Below are 16,395 nucleotides of genomic sequence, written 5' to 3' on the forward strand. Positions count from 1 at the left end.
TCTGTAAACTTGAAACCCGTTCCCTGAAGTGAGCAAGCCTCTGGGCTTGCCAAGAGAGAACCGTGATCTCTGCAGGAGGAACGACGGCTGGCTTGTCACCTATCAAGCTATCCGAGCTATCAAGGGCACTCCAGAAGTCACGGGGGACGAGCGTGAAAGTGAATGCAGCTTCCTCCCGGGAAAAACACGAGAACAAGGCAAAGGTTGTGGCTGGCCCCACATTTTGGTTTTGTCTAAACGAGGACCTTTTTATCTAATCATCTCATCTTCTTTCCAGGATACTCCTGGGCCAGATACAAGGTTTGTCAAAGAGGGGACAGCTCTGGACCCGGCATCAGGGGGCACGAGTGTGCTTACAAGTCTGCTCCTGGCTGCTGTGTGACCTCGGTCCACCCGCTCTGCCTCTCTGGGTTCAGCAGACAACAGGCTGTCTGAGGGCCTCTCCTGACCTAAGAGTCTGTGATTTTTACGAGTCCCGCTTGGAGAGGGGAGGACCACGGGGCGGGGGAGGACGCAAAACCGAGTCACCAGGACCTACATCTTGGCAGGAAACGGGGGTGGAGGGTGGTGCAGGGCTGAAGGAAGATGGGAGGGTGGGGGGAGGTCTCCTCACAAACTGCCTGTTCCGGCCTACTTGTTCGGGTACCTTCCGGAAAGTCTTTTCGAGAATCCCATTATGACCGACCAGTAAGGATGCCTGTGCCGAGACTGGTGTGCACAAGGGGCAGGAGCCTGCCGGACCCCTTGTAGCTCTGACGTCAGCCGGGACTGATTCTGAGCCCAGCCGTTCCTGCACTCCTCCCGGGGCTTTTAAAGAGCTCTCTGCAGTGCCCTGTGGGGCCTTGGAGATCGGCCCGGAGGCCTCAGGAGCTGTCGTGGATGCTGGGGACGCTGCCCAGGCAAAGCGGGAGGGATCCCAGGTCCGGCCCTGTGTCGGCTGAGCTCAGCTTTTAATGCACCAGCTAGACCCTCCCCTGCTAGGAATTCATCTGAAAGAGGGTGCTGTTGGCGGAAACTCTTTGAAAATCACAGCTTTAACCTTAATTCAATCAATACAAAACTGAATTTACATCTCTGTCCCCCCGCCAAAAAAAAAAAAAAAAAGACCAGCCTACCACCAGCCCTCTCCTCCTTGGGTTTGCCGCTCACAGATGGACGGTCCCGGAGACGGCCAGACCCCGACAGGTGCACGGACACCCAGCACCTTCACTCGAAGCCCACCTCTGGGAGGAACACGGGGAAGATTTCCTCCCAATGGAGGCTCTGCGCATGGGGCACCCCCCCGACCCGCCGCATCCCATCAGGACGACCCTCCTCTCAGAGGCAAGTAACTCAAAGCCATCAACACCTGCACGCAGGACGAGCTACGACCCGAGCTATGGCTAAATATTAGCAAGGACGCTTCATACCTGCCAAAGCAAGGCACGCAGGAACACGCTCCGCTTAGGGACTCCAGCCAGACAGACACCTGAGTTTTGAGGACGCGGCGGACGAGAAAAGCGTGCTTAGGACTTGCAGGAGAGAAGGGAACCCATGGAGACAGCAGGGAGAGGGACGCTGTTTCCTTGGAGGCCCTCGGCTGTCTGCAGAGTGGCCCATCCAAACCCCAATAAAAGGGAAGTGACAAGACTCCTGCCCCCCCGCTCAGGAGCCTTTTTTTATTATGCAGACACACGCATCAGAGTCTGGTGACGTCCAGCTGTGGGAACAGCAGTAGGCAGTAAACCAGGAGCCAGAGGAAGAGAATAAAATACATCATATCCGGCTGCTGGACAAACTGGGTCAGAGAGTCGCTCTGTGAGCTCTGGCTCTCCTGGAACACGGCTTCGCCAGAGTCGTTGGCCTTCCTGCAGAAGGGAAGACACAGGCAAGGCAGTCACAAGCGGGTCCCTGGGGGGATGGGCCTCCCCTGCCTCCCCAGCCTGCAACCTCACTGCCCAACCGGAGAGTGGAGGGCGTCCCAGTGGGCCAGTCAAGTGGCCCCGAGGGGCGCGTGCAGAGACCCAAGAGGTGGTGCTTTCACGGGGCCTCCGTTCACGTGCACGACCCTAAGGGGGTAAAGCGGTCGGCCCCATTGCGAAGGCGGGCATGTTAAGACTCAGGGGCTTGCTCGGGGCCACACAACTACCACTCCCCCGTCCGGGACACCTTCCTTTATACCACAGCGCCCTTAACGCAAAGCTGGGGGCTGATGGCACTGCGCCATTAGTGTGTGACAGAGGGGATGTCTTTCGTAATCTAAAGGAATAGAGTTTCCTGATTATAGATCATTTAAAAACAGCCTTCAGAAACAAAGGCACGCCCTCCCTCCTTCTCCCCCCCCCCCGCCCCACCCCCACCAAGGTTTTGATTTTGGCTTTGGGACAGAACCTCGAAAATAATCACTAGATTTGCGTCTGGTCAGACTTGTCTTCCCTCTTTTCATTTACAGAAGGTGGGGTGAAAGTGACATTTTGCTTTTCCCTGGCGGCTAAAGCCCAGTTCTCCCTAAGGCAAGGGCTGGGGCCATCATCCGGTTGGAAAGGGGTTGGGGGTCTCTGCTTATAGAAGCCTAGAGCGTAAGCTTCTTAGGGTGGTCATTTGGGGCGTGCGGTGGAGATTATGAGCCGTGGAAACCAGCTCATCCCGGAACGATCTCCTGATACAGAAAAGCGAGGCCAACAGTGGGTTAAACGTTTGCCTTTTGGCCTCGAAACGGATTCACTCGTGACAATGGACAACGGACAGAATTTCTCTTTCTTAGAACCGTTTCTAGAAAAAATTTAAACTCCATTTTTTTCTAATAACGCTCCAGAAACACGGAAAGCATGACTGCATTTCTCAACCTTCTAGTTTAAATTTTCGAGGTCCCTATCTCCTAAAAGCGAAACGCACTCCTCTCGTCGGAGTACGTCATGCCTGGCGGGACGTGAGTTAAAATTCCCATCTTACGGCAGGGGAGGGAAACATGTCTTGCCTCTTTTTTAAAAGCCAGACGGGGTTGGCTTCTGAGGATTACACTCGTGGGTGTTGGATTCAGAGAGGCTTTCCATTTCAATAATCTAAGGCCTTCCCCGCCCATTGAAATCCGTGGCAAGTATTTAAAAAGAAGCAAATCAATGAAATTAAGTGACTCGATATCTTTAAGAGGGATAGGAGCATCTCAGAATTGTCAGAGTTTTCGAGATTGCTCGGGTTTCCTAGGTCCTAAGTGGGCGGTTTTACGCCAATTCGGCAATATCGGACAAGGCCATCTAGTTCTCGAACGGCAAGAAATACTTTCATAGACATCCTGGTATGTTCGCATTCCTTCTTCATATCTGCTCTGATGCCACAAAACTGTAATATCAGCTCAGTGAGCTTCTGAGTATTGTACCTGCAGGGGCGACACAGAAGGAACAGGCGGTCAGGCGCTACACGTGGGGCACACACCCAGCATCACATCACTACTGCCTGGCTCTAGCCCCGCATCTACGCAGCGGCGGGGCTCGTGACCCACACCCGGCGTTACACGGAAGCCCGTTTTCTGAGCCATTCCCCGCCCACCGACGTTCATCCGTTCCCACTTGCCCTCCCATGTACGTTCGGTTTACATTCGCTTGCTCTGCAGCAGGTGGTTTCCTGCGTGACCTCCGACTACGACTATCGCCATCAACAAAGCCTAGTCGTAGCCACGCCCCCAGGGGAGGCTGCGCAATTAAAACAGGAAAGGAAAAAAAATCTTAAACCCCGCAAAACTCGGACTGAAGCCACCAACCTGGTTAACATTCGGTTTCTTCTGTCATCCTGATCTGCCGCGTTCCTCAACTGAACATAGCTAAAGTGGTCCTACAGTGAAATTTATAAACAAAACCCCCGCAACCCAATTAGTAAAGATGAAATCTCTGAAACAGAAAATAAAACGATTTTAAACATACAAAGCCGAGCATGCCACGCTTTTTCTCAACATCGCAAGCATTTAAGTTCCAAAATCAAACTGCTAACTGGTTTCTACTGGTGTTCTACCCTCTCCCCCAGCCCCCGGCTGGTGCCCCACCGCCCACAACCCGAATCGGGCTGCGGCCTCCCCGTGCTTTGGGCCCCAACACATCCAGGGCTAAGTAGCGGCAAAGGTAGACTGGAACCTCCACCTACACTGCGCTCTGTCTTTGAGGGTGGTCTTTCTGGGGGCGTGTGCGGGGCTGGGTGGCAGGTCTTGGATGCGTTTTTTACAACAAAGAGGACTTCGAGGTTTACAGTCAGCACTTTATTTACATCCCCTAGAACCCCAATTGGACATCCGGCGGGACTGTGCTCAACGACAAGGTGTGAATTTGCTCGTCTTCTATCCAAAAGTACATTTGTTGCACGTCAGTAATTTCAAAGCTCTGGGCCGGGAGGAGGAAGGACGGGAAGGGATTGGTTTAGCAGGGGCCACGCAGAAGAAGAAATTCCCATACTAACCGATTCCAAAGACCTGTTAGTATGTCGTCGAATGTAAATGCTGGAGTCACTGTGACTAGTCCTGAAAAATAAACACACGTTTTGAACTGGTGCCACGGGGAGCTCTTCGGGTCCCCCTGTGCGGCCACCCCCGCCCCAAGTCTTCCACACGTGGGTTTAGGCCAGCTATGACTTCAGGCCCAGCCACGGAAAGGAGCAACTGTATCCAACATGCCCACTTGGGTTGGAGTGTGCTTACAAACAGAAGGGTAGATATGAGAGAGACACATTGTGGCCTCATCCACAAGAAACAAACAAAAAAAAAGCAACTGAGAATTTTAAATAGAAAGCAGACCACGTATTTTTAAAAGTCATAGGGTTTCAGGGAAGAAACAGAGGGCCTTCTCTGAGCATCCCAAGATCTGGGAATTGCCAAAGGTCCTCTGAACGTTCACGTCAGGCATGGGCTGAGACCTGCTATCCAGACTCCCTTTCTAGTGCTTTCTAGGCACAAGGCTGCTCTCTGTCCAGCTCTTGGGGGTCTGTACCTCTTTTTCTTTCATGCACGAGGAGGCCGATTTTCTGACCATATCTTTGAGGCTGATGGGGAACGTATCTCTGATCATCTGCTGAAGTTGGTTCACCCAGGGCGGCGGCCGAAGATGCCCAGCCAGTGGCCTGGGCTGTATCCCGGCTCCTGATCGATTAACTGGCAACCTTAGCCAAGTGTTTTATGTTTCGGATCAGTTTCGCTCATCTGTAAAATGGGTCATCATCCCCACCCCGACTACTTCACGGGGCTGCGGTATTGGTGGGAAGTACAGTATACACACCAGGTCCCGGTGGCCCTGTCTTGCCACTCAACAGGAGAACGAGGTGTTGGGGATCAGAGACAATCACTTCCGTTTCCTCAAGGCAGACCTACTATGTGGCCATCCGGGGTTCCAAGAAAAAGGCATCTGACCCAAGAGCTTATTGCCAGGGAATTCATATCGGCAGCCTGGCTATTCCCGCCCACCGGACCCTCACCAACCTCTTCCCCTGCATCGGGCATGTTTCCAGCTAATAGGTATGAAGCACCTACCACGTGCCAGGCACTGGGCCAGCCTAGGCGAGCGAGTATCACGGCACGGACACGACACAAAACGCACCACAAAGAGAAGAGACCGTCAGGTGCCTGGGCCCCAGCAATGTCCCATAAGTGTTGACTCAACTCACGGGAGTACCTGGAGACACAGGTAACTCCCACCTGCGGATCCTATTTTCTAGTAAAAGGTGGGTCAACATCAGGAAGGGCTCCTGCTCTTTCTTCTCCCGCTAGCTTTCGGCATACCTTCTTGCGGGTGGTTTCTGTGTTCTGGTACCATCTGCTGGAGGCCGATTCAGGTTTGTATCCCGAACTCCCTCCTCCCAGCAAGCATCATCAAGCGCCTACTGTGTGCCAGGCACTGGGCCGGGCGGCTGAGGGCCCTGCTCCTCAGGAGCCCGCCCTCCACAGACTAATAAGAGAGCAATGCATTTATTTATTCACATTCGCCCCCGAGAATGTTTATTAAAGGCCAGCTGCAGGCCCAGTGCGGTGCTAAGCTCTGGACCTCTGCTGGGTGCCCTCCCCAGCCTCCAGGGAGCTGCCTCACCGTCTAAGGTGAGAGCAGATGACAAATACATCCTTACACAAATAATTGGAGACATTCCTGTTTGGGTTCATGCGGTGAAGAAAAAGAGTAGAGACCGTGAGAACCTATAAAGGGGGATTAAAAGTAGCCCGGAGGAATCTAAGAAGGCGGCTTGGAGGAAGTGGTTTCAGGAGCTGAAACCCAGGAGCAAGACAGGGAACAGGCTGGGGACAGAGGGTCCTCAAAGGCAAAAGAGCTCGAGGGGCCATTCAAGGATCTCAACTAAAGCCAAGGTGCTTGGCGGGCTGGGGAGGACGACAGAGGTGACCAAGAATGGACACAGATGAGAGCCGGGGGAGACCGGTCGGGAAGGCTCGGGAACAATGGCCCTTTCTGCCCAGAACGATGGGAAGCCCCAGTCAAGGTACAGCCAGGAAAACATGCTGTGTGTGCCTGGCAGGGAGGTGCCCGGGGGGCTCTGTCCAGTTCGAGAGCTTTGGGCGAGGCACTGACTTCTCCGAACTCACTTTCTCAGTCACGAAAGGGGGGTGGTGGTACCTGCCGGACTGCAGGTGAAACGGCTTGGCGCAGGGGAGGGGCGCAGGGGGCCTCACTCGTTCTCTCCACGAGCACACCCCTGCGCCCTCTCCGTGCGTTGGCACGCGGCCTTCCCCGCGGCTGAAATGCGACGTAATAATTACAGCTTCGCCCGAGTGCGATGGGAAGCCGCCGCCGAGGGGACTGTTGTCTGCTCTACACAGAAGGACGCGCACGTCGCTCAAACCTTCGCCGGGAAAAGTCAAGCGGGCCTCACTCCCACACACACCGACAGAACGTTGCCCTTTGAACATCCGCCCCCTCTGTCTCATCTCCTCTGGGACGGGTTTTGCTTGATGTCTGGCTGCAGCAGGTGTCCCAGATGATCGATCCCCCAGTGTTCCTTCCCCTGCTTCTCCCTGACCCCCTCACATCCGACCTGCACGTCCTGGGGTGGCTGCTGTGTGCCAGCTGGTTGCTCAGGCTCTTTCTCCCACCCGGGATGCCTTCTGTCCCTCTCCCAAGTCCAGATCCCACTATCCGTCTGTACCGAGCTCGAAGGACATCTCAGCCTGCAGGTGCCCCCGACCCTCTCTCCACCTGCCTCTGAGGTCCACAAGGTGAAATCCGCGCGTGCCTCTTGGCACCTAAGGTGTTCCCCTCGGTTCCAGCACAGAAGAGGGGGCGCGCCTTCCCTCCTGCTTGCCTGAGCCCCCGGGGGGCTGGAGCCATGCCTGCATCTTCCCCTAGTGAAGAGGGACAGCCGTCTGGAAATGACCCGTGGCCCCTCCTCGAGCGAGCTGTGCTGGAGAAGATGGTCGCCTGGGCCACCTGCCCATGCGGGCCATCTGCACTTAGAGCCGGGTCCGGGCTGCACGCCAAGACAAGGATGTCTGCCGGACGGTCATGACCAGGTCTCTGCAGGGAGAGGGACTCCGGGGGTCATGGGCAAAGTGGGAACGCAGGGTTCCGCTGTGCCTTGCCCCTCCTCACCTGGGCCCCCCCACCTATTTTCCTTTCGTCCCCTGTAGCCCAGGAGCAGAAGCAAAGCAGAGGGGAGATGGAAGGCAGGACATCCGCCAACTCTTCCTTCTGGTTCTGTCTGCCCTGGCTTCTCCCCACTTCCTCCCCAAATGCTGATCTCAACAACTTCCCTTTCGCAGCCAGTGTGGCTCCCCCACCGCCGGCAATGAGGGGTCACGGAAAGAATGTGGGTCATGGAGCCTGACGGGTCTGAGTCCAAGACCCCAGCTCTGTCATCTCCGAGGCTGGGAGGTGTCCCCAGACCCCCTGCGCCCACGGTGATGAAGCACGGTCCCTCCTACCCGCCTAAGGCGCTGCTGTGAGAACTGATGAGGGACCGTATGCGAAATGCTGGAACACATTAGGGCAGGTTCAACAGTGGCCATGGTGGCGACGAGGGACGGCGGGGGGAAGCCGGGATCTTCTGACATTTCGGCCGCTAACTGTTCTCCCTGGGGCCAGTCCGGCTCACCCGGTGCCCTTGGAGTGACCGAGCGGATGGGCGCTCCGAGCTTCCTCCTCCCCCGGAGACGAGTCAACGGGCCTCACTTCCTGGGACCCAAACTCACAGGTGAAGCCACATCATTCACATCCGGCTTCCATGTGACAGCCATGAAAGGTCCCCCCCTGTGCCCATGGAGCACATTGCTTTGAATTCTGTGAGATGCTTATAAATGGCTAGGCTGGCTCACTCCCTAGCCCAGCCAGGGGGCATCCGGGGGCCGGGGCGTCCGCAGAGCCTCGAACACCGCACCATCTCACACCCCACACCTACCCCGGTTCGGCCATCTTGCCGCCCACTGCCAGTTTCCACCCAAAGGTACTCGGAGAGGGGAGAAGGCGGGCTTCGTGTCCGCCGGGCCCTGCTGCGTATGAGCGGGCCTGGTAACGGGGAGGCCGGGCAGGGCTGGGGAGCAGGGTGTAGATAAAGAGGACCGATCCGTTTCTGATTCTGGCAAATAAATGACCAACTGGCTGGATGAATTTTTGTACGAACCTGTGTTTCCCTTGCCGTCCAGTCCCGTCCCTGTGTTCCCCCCCACCACTGCCCCCCCCCCCCAAATCAGAAACCAAGAATGACATGAACTCAGGGAGTAACTCTCTAGCTCGGTCTCTGGGGGGAGAAGACAGTGATAAAATACCTGGAAAGGACTTTGTGGTCACCCGTGTCTCCTTCTAGGTCCTCTGAGGATCGGATGGTGCCGGGTGCTATAAATATTGAACTTTCTACGTGGTCCACGTGCTTCCTTTTTTCCTTTTTTTTACTGCTGATTGACTCTCCCGTTACCTTTTCTTCTAAAGAGTTTGCTAAGTTTCCCGAGTTTTCAGATTCCTGGGACTTAAGGACAAAGACAACCAAACACAAGTCAGCATTTGAGGCTGAGTGCGGAGTGCATGATACCCCCTACCCGCCCCCCCCCCCCCCCCCCCCCCCCCCCCCAGCGGCGCTCGGCTCCACCTGAATTCTAGGAAGCTAGCGCGCCCCCTCTCGGGGATTCCTTCCAGCACAGCCCGCCGTGGAAGAGAAGCCCACCCCTGGTTAGCGTGCCAAGGCCACAGACTGTAAAAGCATGGGTTTCGGAGTCACTGAGATCTGGCTGTGTTAGTTACCTTAAGCAACCGGCTTTCTTCCTCTCTCTCCCTCACTTGCCTCATCTGTCAAATGGGTATAATAATTATCGATCTCTTCTCACAATACCACACCGTGTTTCCCATGAAGGATGTGCCATACAGTTGGGCGATGCTTGGGCCCTTCACACAACCATCACCCACTTAAAGAGAGGAGCCGATCCTGGAAGCCAGTGGGCCAACAGGTGCAAAGGCGACCCCTGGGCTGGGAGAGGTGCACACACTGGCAAACAGACAGCTTGTGGGATGACATCTTCCCCGTGCCTTTGCTCGATCATAGTGCGACATCTCTGGCATTTATCTGACAAGGAAGTGGCTTCGACCACCGTCCACACCAGGCACTCCGAAACCCCGCGGCAACGTTCCCGAGTGAAATCGAGAAGCATGGGGGTGGTCGGAGCCACCTCTCAAGAATCCCTTCGGGGGCCGTAAGACACTGCTCTGCAGGTGTCAGACTATGAGAATGAGAGTGGCCTGTCCCGTGCACCCCGGGAGAACAACGCTCCGTGCAGGAATTAAATCTGCTCCCAGCAGTGTGAATGCCCATCCCCCCTCCGTCATCCATGGGCCAATGCTACCTTCTCTGAAAGGCGAACTGAAAAGACTTTTTTTTAAAGACTAGAAGAAGAAATTTTCCATTTTCCCGTCTCATTGGGAGGTTTTTTTTTTTCCTTTAAAAAAATTTTTTTTTAATGTTTAGTTATTTTTGAGAGAGAGAGAGAGAGAGAGAGAGACAGCGCATGAATGGGGGAGGGGCAGAAAGAGAGAGAGAGGGAGACACAGAATCCGAAGCAGGGTCCAGCCTCTGAGCTGTCAGCAGAGCCCGATGTGGGGCTCGAAGCCACAAACTGGGAGATCATGACCTGAGCCGAAGTCGGACGCTTGACCGACTGAGCCACCCAGGCACCCCGTTTTTTGTTTTTGTTTTTGTTTTTTTCCTTTTTAAAAGAAGGGCCAGGTATCAGAGAAATGCTTCTGTGTTGTCTTGTCTGCCAGACAGACCTCACCTGTCATCCCGGGCGACCAGCCCTCCTTGCACTCCTTGGTCTCACTTGGGACAAGTGGGGGCCTGCTCACCGGATGGGGGGCAGCCAGAGGAGGCAGCTCAGAGCCCAGAGAGGCAGACGGTGGCAAACCGTAGCCAGGAACGGAAGCTCTCCCCAGGGCTCACGCTTAGTTCAGCGTAAGGTGGATTGAAATCTACATCCCGCGGTATCATTCCCAGCCCAGGACCCCTTCAGCCCCACCCCAAATCACCTGTCCGCATGCTGGGCACACACACCTTGCACGACCTGCTCTTGGCAAATGGCCTTCCTCTTCGCAAAGCAGAAGAGAATGAAGCGGCCTGTGTGCAGGCCGCATTCAGTGGGTCCGGGGAGAGGAACTGAGCTGCTAATAAGCCACTTTAAATAGCACGGAGGGGCAGAGATGCCACTTAGGCTTATCTCCCTGCCACCCACTCGGTCCCCTTTCTTTCGTCCCGAAAGATCTGCTGCCCAGAAAATCGCCACAGTTGCTGTCATGGTCCCCCAACCTGGCGACTCTAAGATGTGATGTCACTGAGGGCCATATCCACCCCGCTGAATCTTGGGGTCCCCTGCTGGAAGGGCCTGCTCGGCCGGGCTGGCTTCCAAGAAGACAGCAGGTGGGAGGGGGTGGGGGCCGGGGACTGGGTTCCTCTCCCTGCGGGCAGAAGCGGCAGCTGGCAGGTGGGTCCTGGCACCTGTGGGACCGCCCCCCTCTCTTCTCCATCCAAAGGCAGACCCGGCACGGGTGGCCCTGCTACGCTTGCCTCTAGGCTGTTCGTCACTGAGAATTCTGCTCTGCCCAGCGCATCGTCTGGGTTGGGCGAACAAGACCAAGCCACCGCTTCCGGTCCATCTAGACCCTAAATTTCTTTTAAGGCCACTGATACTGTCCCTTTCTCTTGCAGCCCTCCAGGTGCAAGGATTTCTCATTCCTCGGAGCATCTTTCCGCCCCTCACTCAGCCTAGACTCTCCCCTGCCGTTAGCCAGAGCATCACCATTTATGTTGGTGTTTAATTTACCCCGTGTCCACCTTACGCCCCCAAACCAGCCTGCAACCCACCTTTGTTTCCTTTCCACTGCAAGCCCTGCCAGGCTCTCTCCAGAATCCGAACATTAATACCTCAATGCTCACTCTCTCCTGGGAGGGAAAATCACAACCAGACTAGTGGCAGAGGGCTGTCCTGTGTCACTGGCTATAGATGAGAAGCAAGGGCCTCCGGGGGAGAAGCTGGGAAGGCTCCTAGGAGGAGGTGTCATTAGCATTGGGCTTCGAAGAGGAATGGGTACTTGCCACGTGTAGCATGGGGGGAGGGGCAGAGCAGAGTGTGGCGTGCCCGGGAGGTAGGGGGGAGGCTGGCTTGGCTGGAGGGGAGGGAAGGGAGCGGACCAAGAGGAGGAGCAGGTCAGGGTCCCCTGCACCCTCTCACTGCCCCCTCCGGTGGCCCCTCGAGCTGCTGGGCCAGCTGAAATGGGAATACCAAATGGCGTGTGCCCAGCCGCTAAAACTCAGACGTGCGTGCCCCCCGCTTCTAAGCCCAGGATAACTGTGCCACCAAAAATCAAGGCCGGAGTCAGATATGAGGTCCCACTTGGTTTTCTCAGGCTGCAGGAGGCGGGGGCTAAGGTTTGCTAAGTGCTTTGATCGCCGTTTCCAAGTATTACCGCTATGATGCTGGGCCCTCCAACACAGCCTCTTTCTATATCCTCTTGGCGGCCTCGTGGGCAGGCGCAGGGCTCCTGGAGGCCAGGGAGGCCCCCCAGGCTCAAAATCTCAGGAGAGCTCCTCTCGGGGGCCAGCCCTGCCCGTGCCCGAGCCTGAGTGAGTGAGCGCCTCCTTAAACTGGCCGAACCGCCTGCGATGGACGCGTCCGCTTCCCCGTTTTGTGGAGGCTGAAGCTGCGGCAACAGCAGAATCCCTGTGCAGGGCCCAGGGTCCCCGCATCGGCGACCACCTACCTGATGGCTCTCCACAGGGCCACTCTCTTCGGCCTCCGCTGGCTGGTGGCCTTCTGGAGGGGCTGGGGGTGCGGGCTCCAAGGCTGGTCTGGTGCCCTCTGCACCCCTGTCGGTACTCGGGGCCGGGATGCTGGCCTCAGGGCCCTCCTCGTCCGGCCCCGAGAAGCTACGGCTGTTCCAAGAGACCTCGGCCTCCTCGGCCTCCTCGGCCTCCTCGGCCTCGGCCCCGGCCCCCAGGTCATGCAGATAGTCCTCCGGCTCCTCCAGATCCAGGTCTCGGTGTTTCAGGTCCTCTGAGCCTTCCGCATAAGCCTCCAGAACCGCAGCCAGGGGCACCTCGTAGTGCGGGTAGTAGAAAAGGTCGTGGGGAATGACGGAGACCTTGGACAGCGGCGGGGAGGGCTTGAAGTCCAGGCCTTCCTGGCTGCGGCTGTGCAGGGTCTCCAGGCTGAGGCTGCCACTCGGAGGGTCGGAGGGCAGCTCGCCGTCCGGCCCCTGCGGCCCCGCGGCCTCCCCCTCGTCCTCGCCCCGACGGCGCCGCGCGGACTTGCGCTTGGGCTTCTCGTACACCTCCGGCTTTTTTTCCACCGGTGCCTCCTCGGGGGCCAAAGAATAGCCTGGGTCCTCTCGCCCAGGGTCCTCGTGGGGCTCCTGCTTGTCCGGCCTCTCTGGGGACTCGTCCGAGTCTTTGCGCTGGTGCGCGGATTTGCTTCTCCTCTTTCCCAGTTTCTCAGCGTGATCCTCCGGAACCTCTTCCTCGACAGGTCTCTTCTCACGAGGCGGAGGAACCTCGTTGAAGGCCTGGCTGGTTGAGGCAAAATCTATTAGGTCGCTGTTGAACTTAGAGGCTTTTAAAGGTGTGCTTTCAAAATAGTCTTCCTCAGCCATAGCTTCTACGGTCAGCAGCTGGACCTTGATCTCCAAGGAATTGGCCATAACCGCGTTGTCCCCGAGGGGTGAAAGGGGACCGCTCTCCTTCCCCCCACCAGCCGCACCCTCGGGCGCCCCGTTCCAGGAGGGACAACTCTCCGAAGTCTGCGAATGATTGATCTTCCTGTCCACCAAAGACTCGACCCCCGGTGACTCATCAGAGGCCGCTTCCGGAATCTTGGGGGCTTCCTGCTTCGGCTTTTCCTCGGCAATCTCAGCTGCCAGGACGTCCCCATCCTGCTTCAGCGAGTCCTTTGTCCCTCTCGGGCTCCCCTCAAAGCGAAGGTCTGGACTGTAGAAAGGGTCTTTACTGCAGGAAGCCTCCTTGTAGGTGTCAGCCTCAAAGTGCACGGTCTTCTTGATTGGCAAAGAGTTGGACCTCCGGTTGTCCTTTCTGGAGGATAAAATGGAAGATTCCGGAGATGGCTCACCGGTGCTGCTGGCCTTCCCCGGGACCTCTTGGAGGGCCTGCTCGATGATCTGGTGCATGAAGTCAGTGGAGCTGTCTGCGAGTGCCTGGCTGGGCATGACACTCAGGTAGCATTCTTTCGTGCTCTCGGACTTGTCACAGACAAAGACTTTGGAGGGCGGCGGGTGGCTGGCTTCGTGGTTGACGGTGTAAGCTTGCTCCCCATTCTCCGTCAGAAGGAAGATGGTGCTCTCCTGTTCAGAAGGGGTTTCTTTGATGTGGACAAAGGTGGATTCAATAGGGGCTTCTTTATCCGAATCCACGAGATCCTCCTGTGAAGGAACACAGGGCAACATGAAATCAGAGGAGTGTTTGAGTGCAACGTCTATCCCCCCCCCCCCATAAAACAGAAACCAGTGTGGACAAAGCCATTTCAGAATTAACGCAAGAAGTGCTTTAATTAAGAGATGTGGCTGGTTGCTCCTGCTGAAATGTGAAAACACCAGATATGTCAAAAAAAATAATAATGTGTTTTTAAAAGCTATGGATGCAAAGAAATCTCAATGAATGGAACTCTAGGGAAGGATGAGCCCTTCCTAAGTGACTGTCAGCTCCTTCAGACTGGTGGGCTCCTGCCCAGTCTGAGCAGGGACAGGAGAGTGAACTGACCCAAGATAAAGAAAGATTAGCCAAATCTTTACTGACTGCATGGGCCAGTGTGAGGGATCAAACACAGAAGGGCCCCAAATGCAAAACCAATTCTCGTCATATACAAATTCTCGACACACGGGGACTTTTGTTAAGTAAGAAACAGCTGAGAGTGAGAGCAGGGCTGGAGAGCACAGAGCAGTCTTGGTGGTATTGTAGTGCTTGGCTCCCAGCGTGCTGGTGGAGAGTTGGCTGACCCCATCCTCAAATCATTTGAAACCAGAGAGCTGACATTAAATAAACCTGCAGTGTCGCCGTTACTGACTCCTGAGAAGGTCAACACAGTCAGCTCCTCAGTCAGGTCCTTGTTTGGGAACAGGCTACCTTCTCTGGGGGAAAAAGATGGCAGGTCCTCAATCTCTACTCTTTTAAAAATTTTTTCTTTTAACATTTATTTATTTTTGAGACAGAGAGAGACAGAGCATGAATGGGGGAGGGGCAGAGAGAGAGGGAGACACAGAATCGGAAACAGGCTCCAGGCTCTGAGCCATCAGCCCAGAGCCCGACGCGGGGCTCGAACTCACGGACCGCGAGATCGTGACCCGAGCCAAAGTCGGACGCTCAACCGACTGAGCCACCCAGGCGCCCCATCTCAATCTCTACTCTTATAGACCAAGCCTGGCATAAAACAAGAAGTTTTAAGACATGGAGAAGCAGGAGAATGAGACCCACAATCAAGAGAAATAACCATCATTAGAAGTAGACTCAAATATGACCCAGCGTTAGTAAAGGAGAGAGTCCGAAGGTCATGATTTGAAGACCGCAAGAAATACAAAGGAAAGTGGTTCTGCGGGCTGAAGGGAAGTGACCACAGATGGAAGCTCGGGTCTGAAGGGGGGAATGAAAAGTACCTAACATGGAAACTATGTGGTCAATACCGAAGGCCATTTAAACGCTTTTCTTAAAAAGTCTCCTGACTGTTGGAAGCAGTAATAACAAAGCACTGGCCATTAAAACATATGCAGAAGTAAAGTAAACGACAGTAACAGCACAAGGGAATAGGGAAGTGAAGGGAATTACACTGTTACGTAAAAATGCATAAAATACATGTTTTACCTTAAGTGGTATAATAGTAATTCAAGGTAGACTAAAGTAGGTTCAAGATGAGTTTTATAATCCCTGGAGAAACTACTGCAAAGATAAAACGGGATTTGTGGCCAAAAAGCCAACAGAGGAGATAAAATAGAAACCAAAAAATAATCAAATAATCCAAAAAAAGTTAGGAAGGACAAAAGAGCATAGCACGGACAGGACCAATGAAATCGATAATCAGGATGGTAGGTTAAATCTATGTAAATAGTTGAGAAATTCACTAATAAGGTGACACACTAATTTTTGTCAGAAGAGTTAAGAAATAAGGCCTAACTGTATACTATTTACAAGAGATATGCTTTTTAAAAAAAATTTTTTTTTTAACATTTATTTATTTTTGAGACAGAGAGAGACAGAGCATGAACGGGGGAGGGGCAGAGAGAGAGGGAGACACAGAATGGGAAGCAGGCTCCAGGCTCTGAGCTATCAGCCCAGAGCCCGACACGGGGCTCGAACTCACGGACCGCGAGATCGTGACCTGAGCTGAAGTCGGACGCTTAACCGACTGAGCCACCCAGGCGCCCCAAGAGATATGCTTTAACTATAAGCACACATACACTGTAAGGAAATGAGAAAGAGATACGCCACGTGTATACTAATTTTAAGAAAGCTGGTATGGCTATCTTCCTATCAGACAAAGCAGACTTCCAGGCAAAGATCGAAATTGCGGGAAAATACAACGATCGAGCCATCAGGAAGATACAACCGTCTTAAATGTGCATGATAGCATAGCGTCGACACCATAAAGCAAAAACGAACAACCGAGAAACAATCCCACAACCACAAGTTGGAGATTTTTAACCTTTTTCCCTCACACTACTTGATAGGAAATGTAGGAAAAACATCCGTATGTGTGCAGAATATTAGAAGAGCATATTAACCAACTCAATCTAATTGGTATTTAAAGAATGTCAATTCTTTTTTTCCTTTTATTTATTTATTTGAGAGAGAGAGAGAGAGAGAGACAGAATGTGTCACTACCTAAGACGCATTCTTTCGAAGCACATATGATATATTTACCCAAATAAACCGTACGTTGGGCCATAAAGCTAGGTGCAGGGTCTG

At 54.5% G+C, this 16,395-nt stretch overlaps 1 protein-coding gene across 5 annotated transcripts in view; it reads right to left on the reverse strand.

The window, feature by feature from the left end:
• Positions 1 to 1,630: 1,630 nt before the first annotated feature.
• The window catches only part of CLMN (calmin), a 111,588-nt gene continuing 96,823 nt past the window's right edge, over positions 1,631 to 16,395 (reverse strand). Inside the window, exons 9-14 of one of the 5 annotated variants that reach the window (XM_043556951.1) lie at positions 12,192 to 13,862; positions 8,720 to 8,916; positions 4,423 to 4,483; positions 3,737 to 3,807; positions 3,259 to 3,355; positions 1,631 to 1,843 (exon numbers count right to left, since the gene is read on the reverse strand). In XM_043556951.1, coding sequence (XP_043412886.1) covers positions 1,679 to 1,843; positions 3,259 to 3,355; positions 3,737 to 3,807; positions 4,423 to 4,483; positions 8,720 to 8,916; positions 12,192 to 13,862 — 2,262 coding nt within the window. In that variant the 3' untranslated portion in view covers positions 1,631 to 1,678. Of the gene's footprint in view, positions 1,848 to 3,258; positions 3,356 to 3,736; positions 3,864 to 4,422; positions 4,484 to 8,719; positions 8,917 to 12,191; positions 13,863 to 16,395 lie in introns of those variants that run through there. The other 4 variants (XM_043556952.1, XM_043556955.1, XM_043556956.1 and 1 more) reach the window with 4 other exon arrangements.

Source organism: Prionailurus bengalensis, chromosome B3, assembly GCF_016509475.1.
Source record: "Prionailurus bengalensis isolate Pbe53 chromosome B3, Fcat_Pben_1.1_paternal_pri, whole genome shotgun sequence".
NCBI lineage: Eukaryota > Metazoa > Chordata > Mammalia > Carnivora > Felidae > Prionailurus > Prionailurus bengalensis.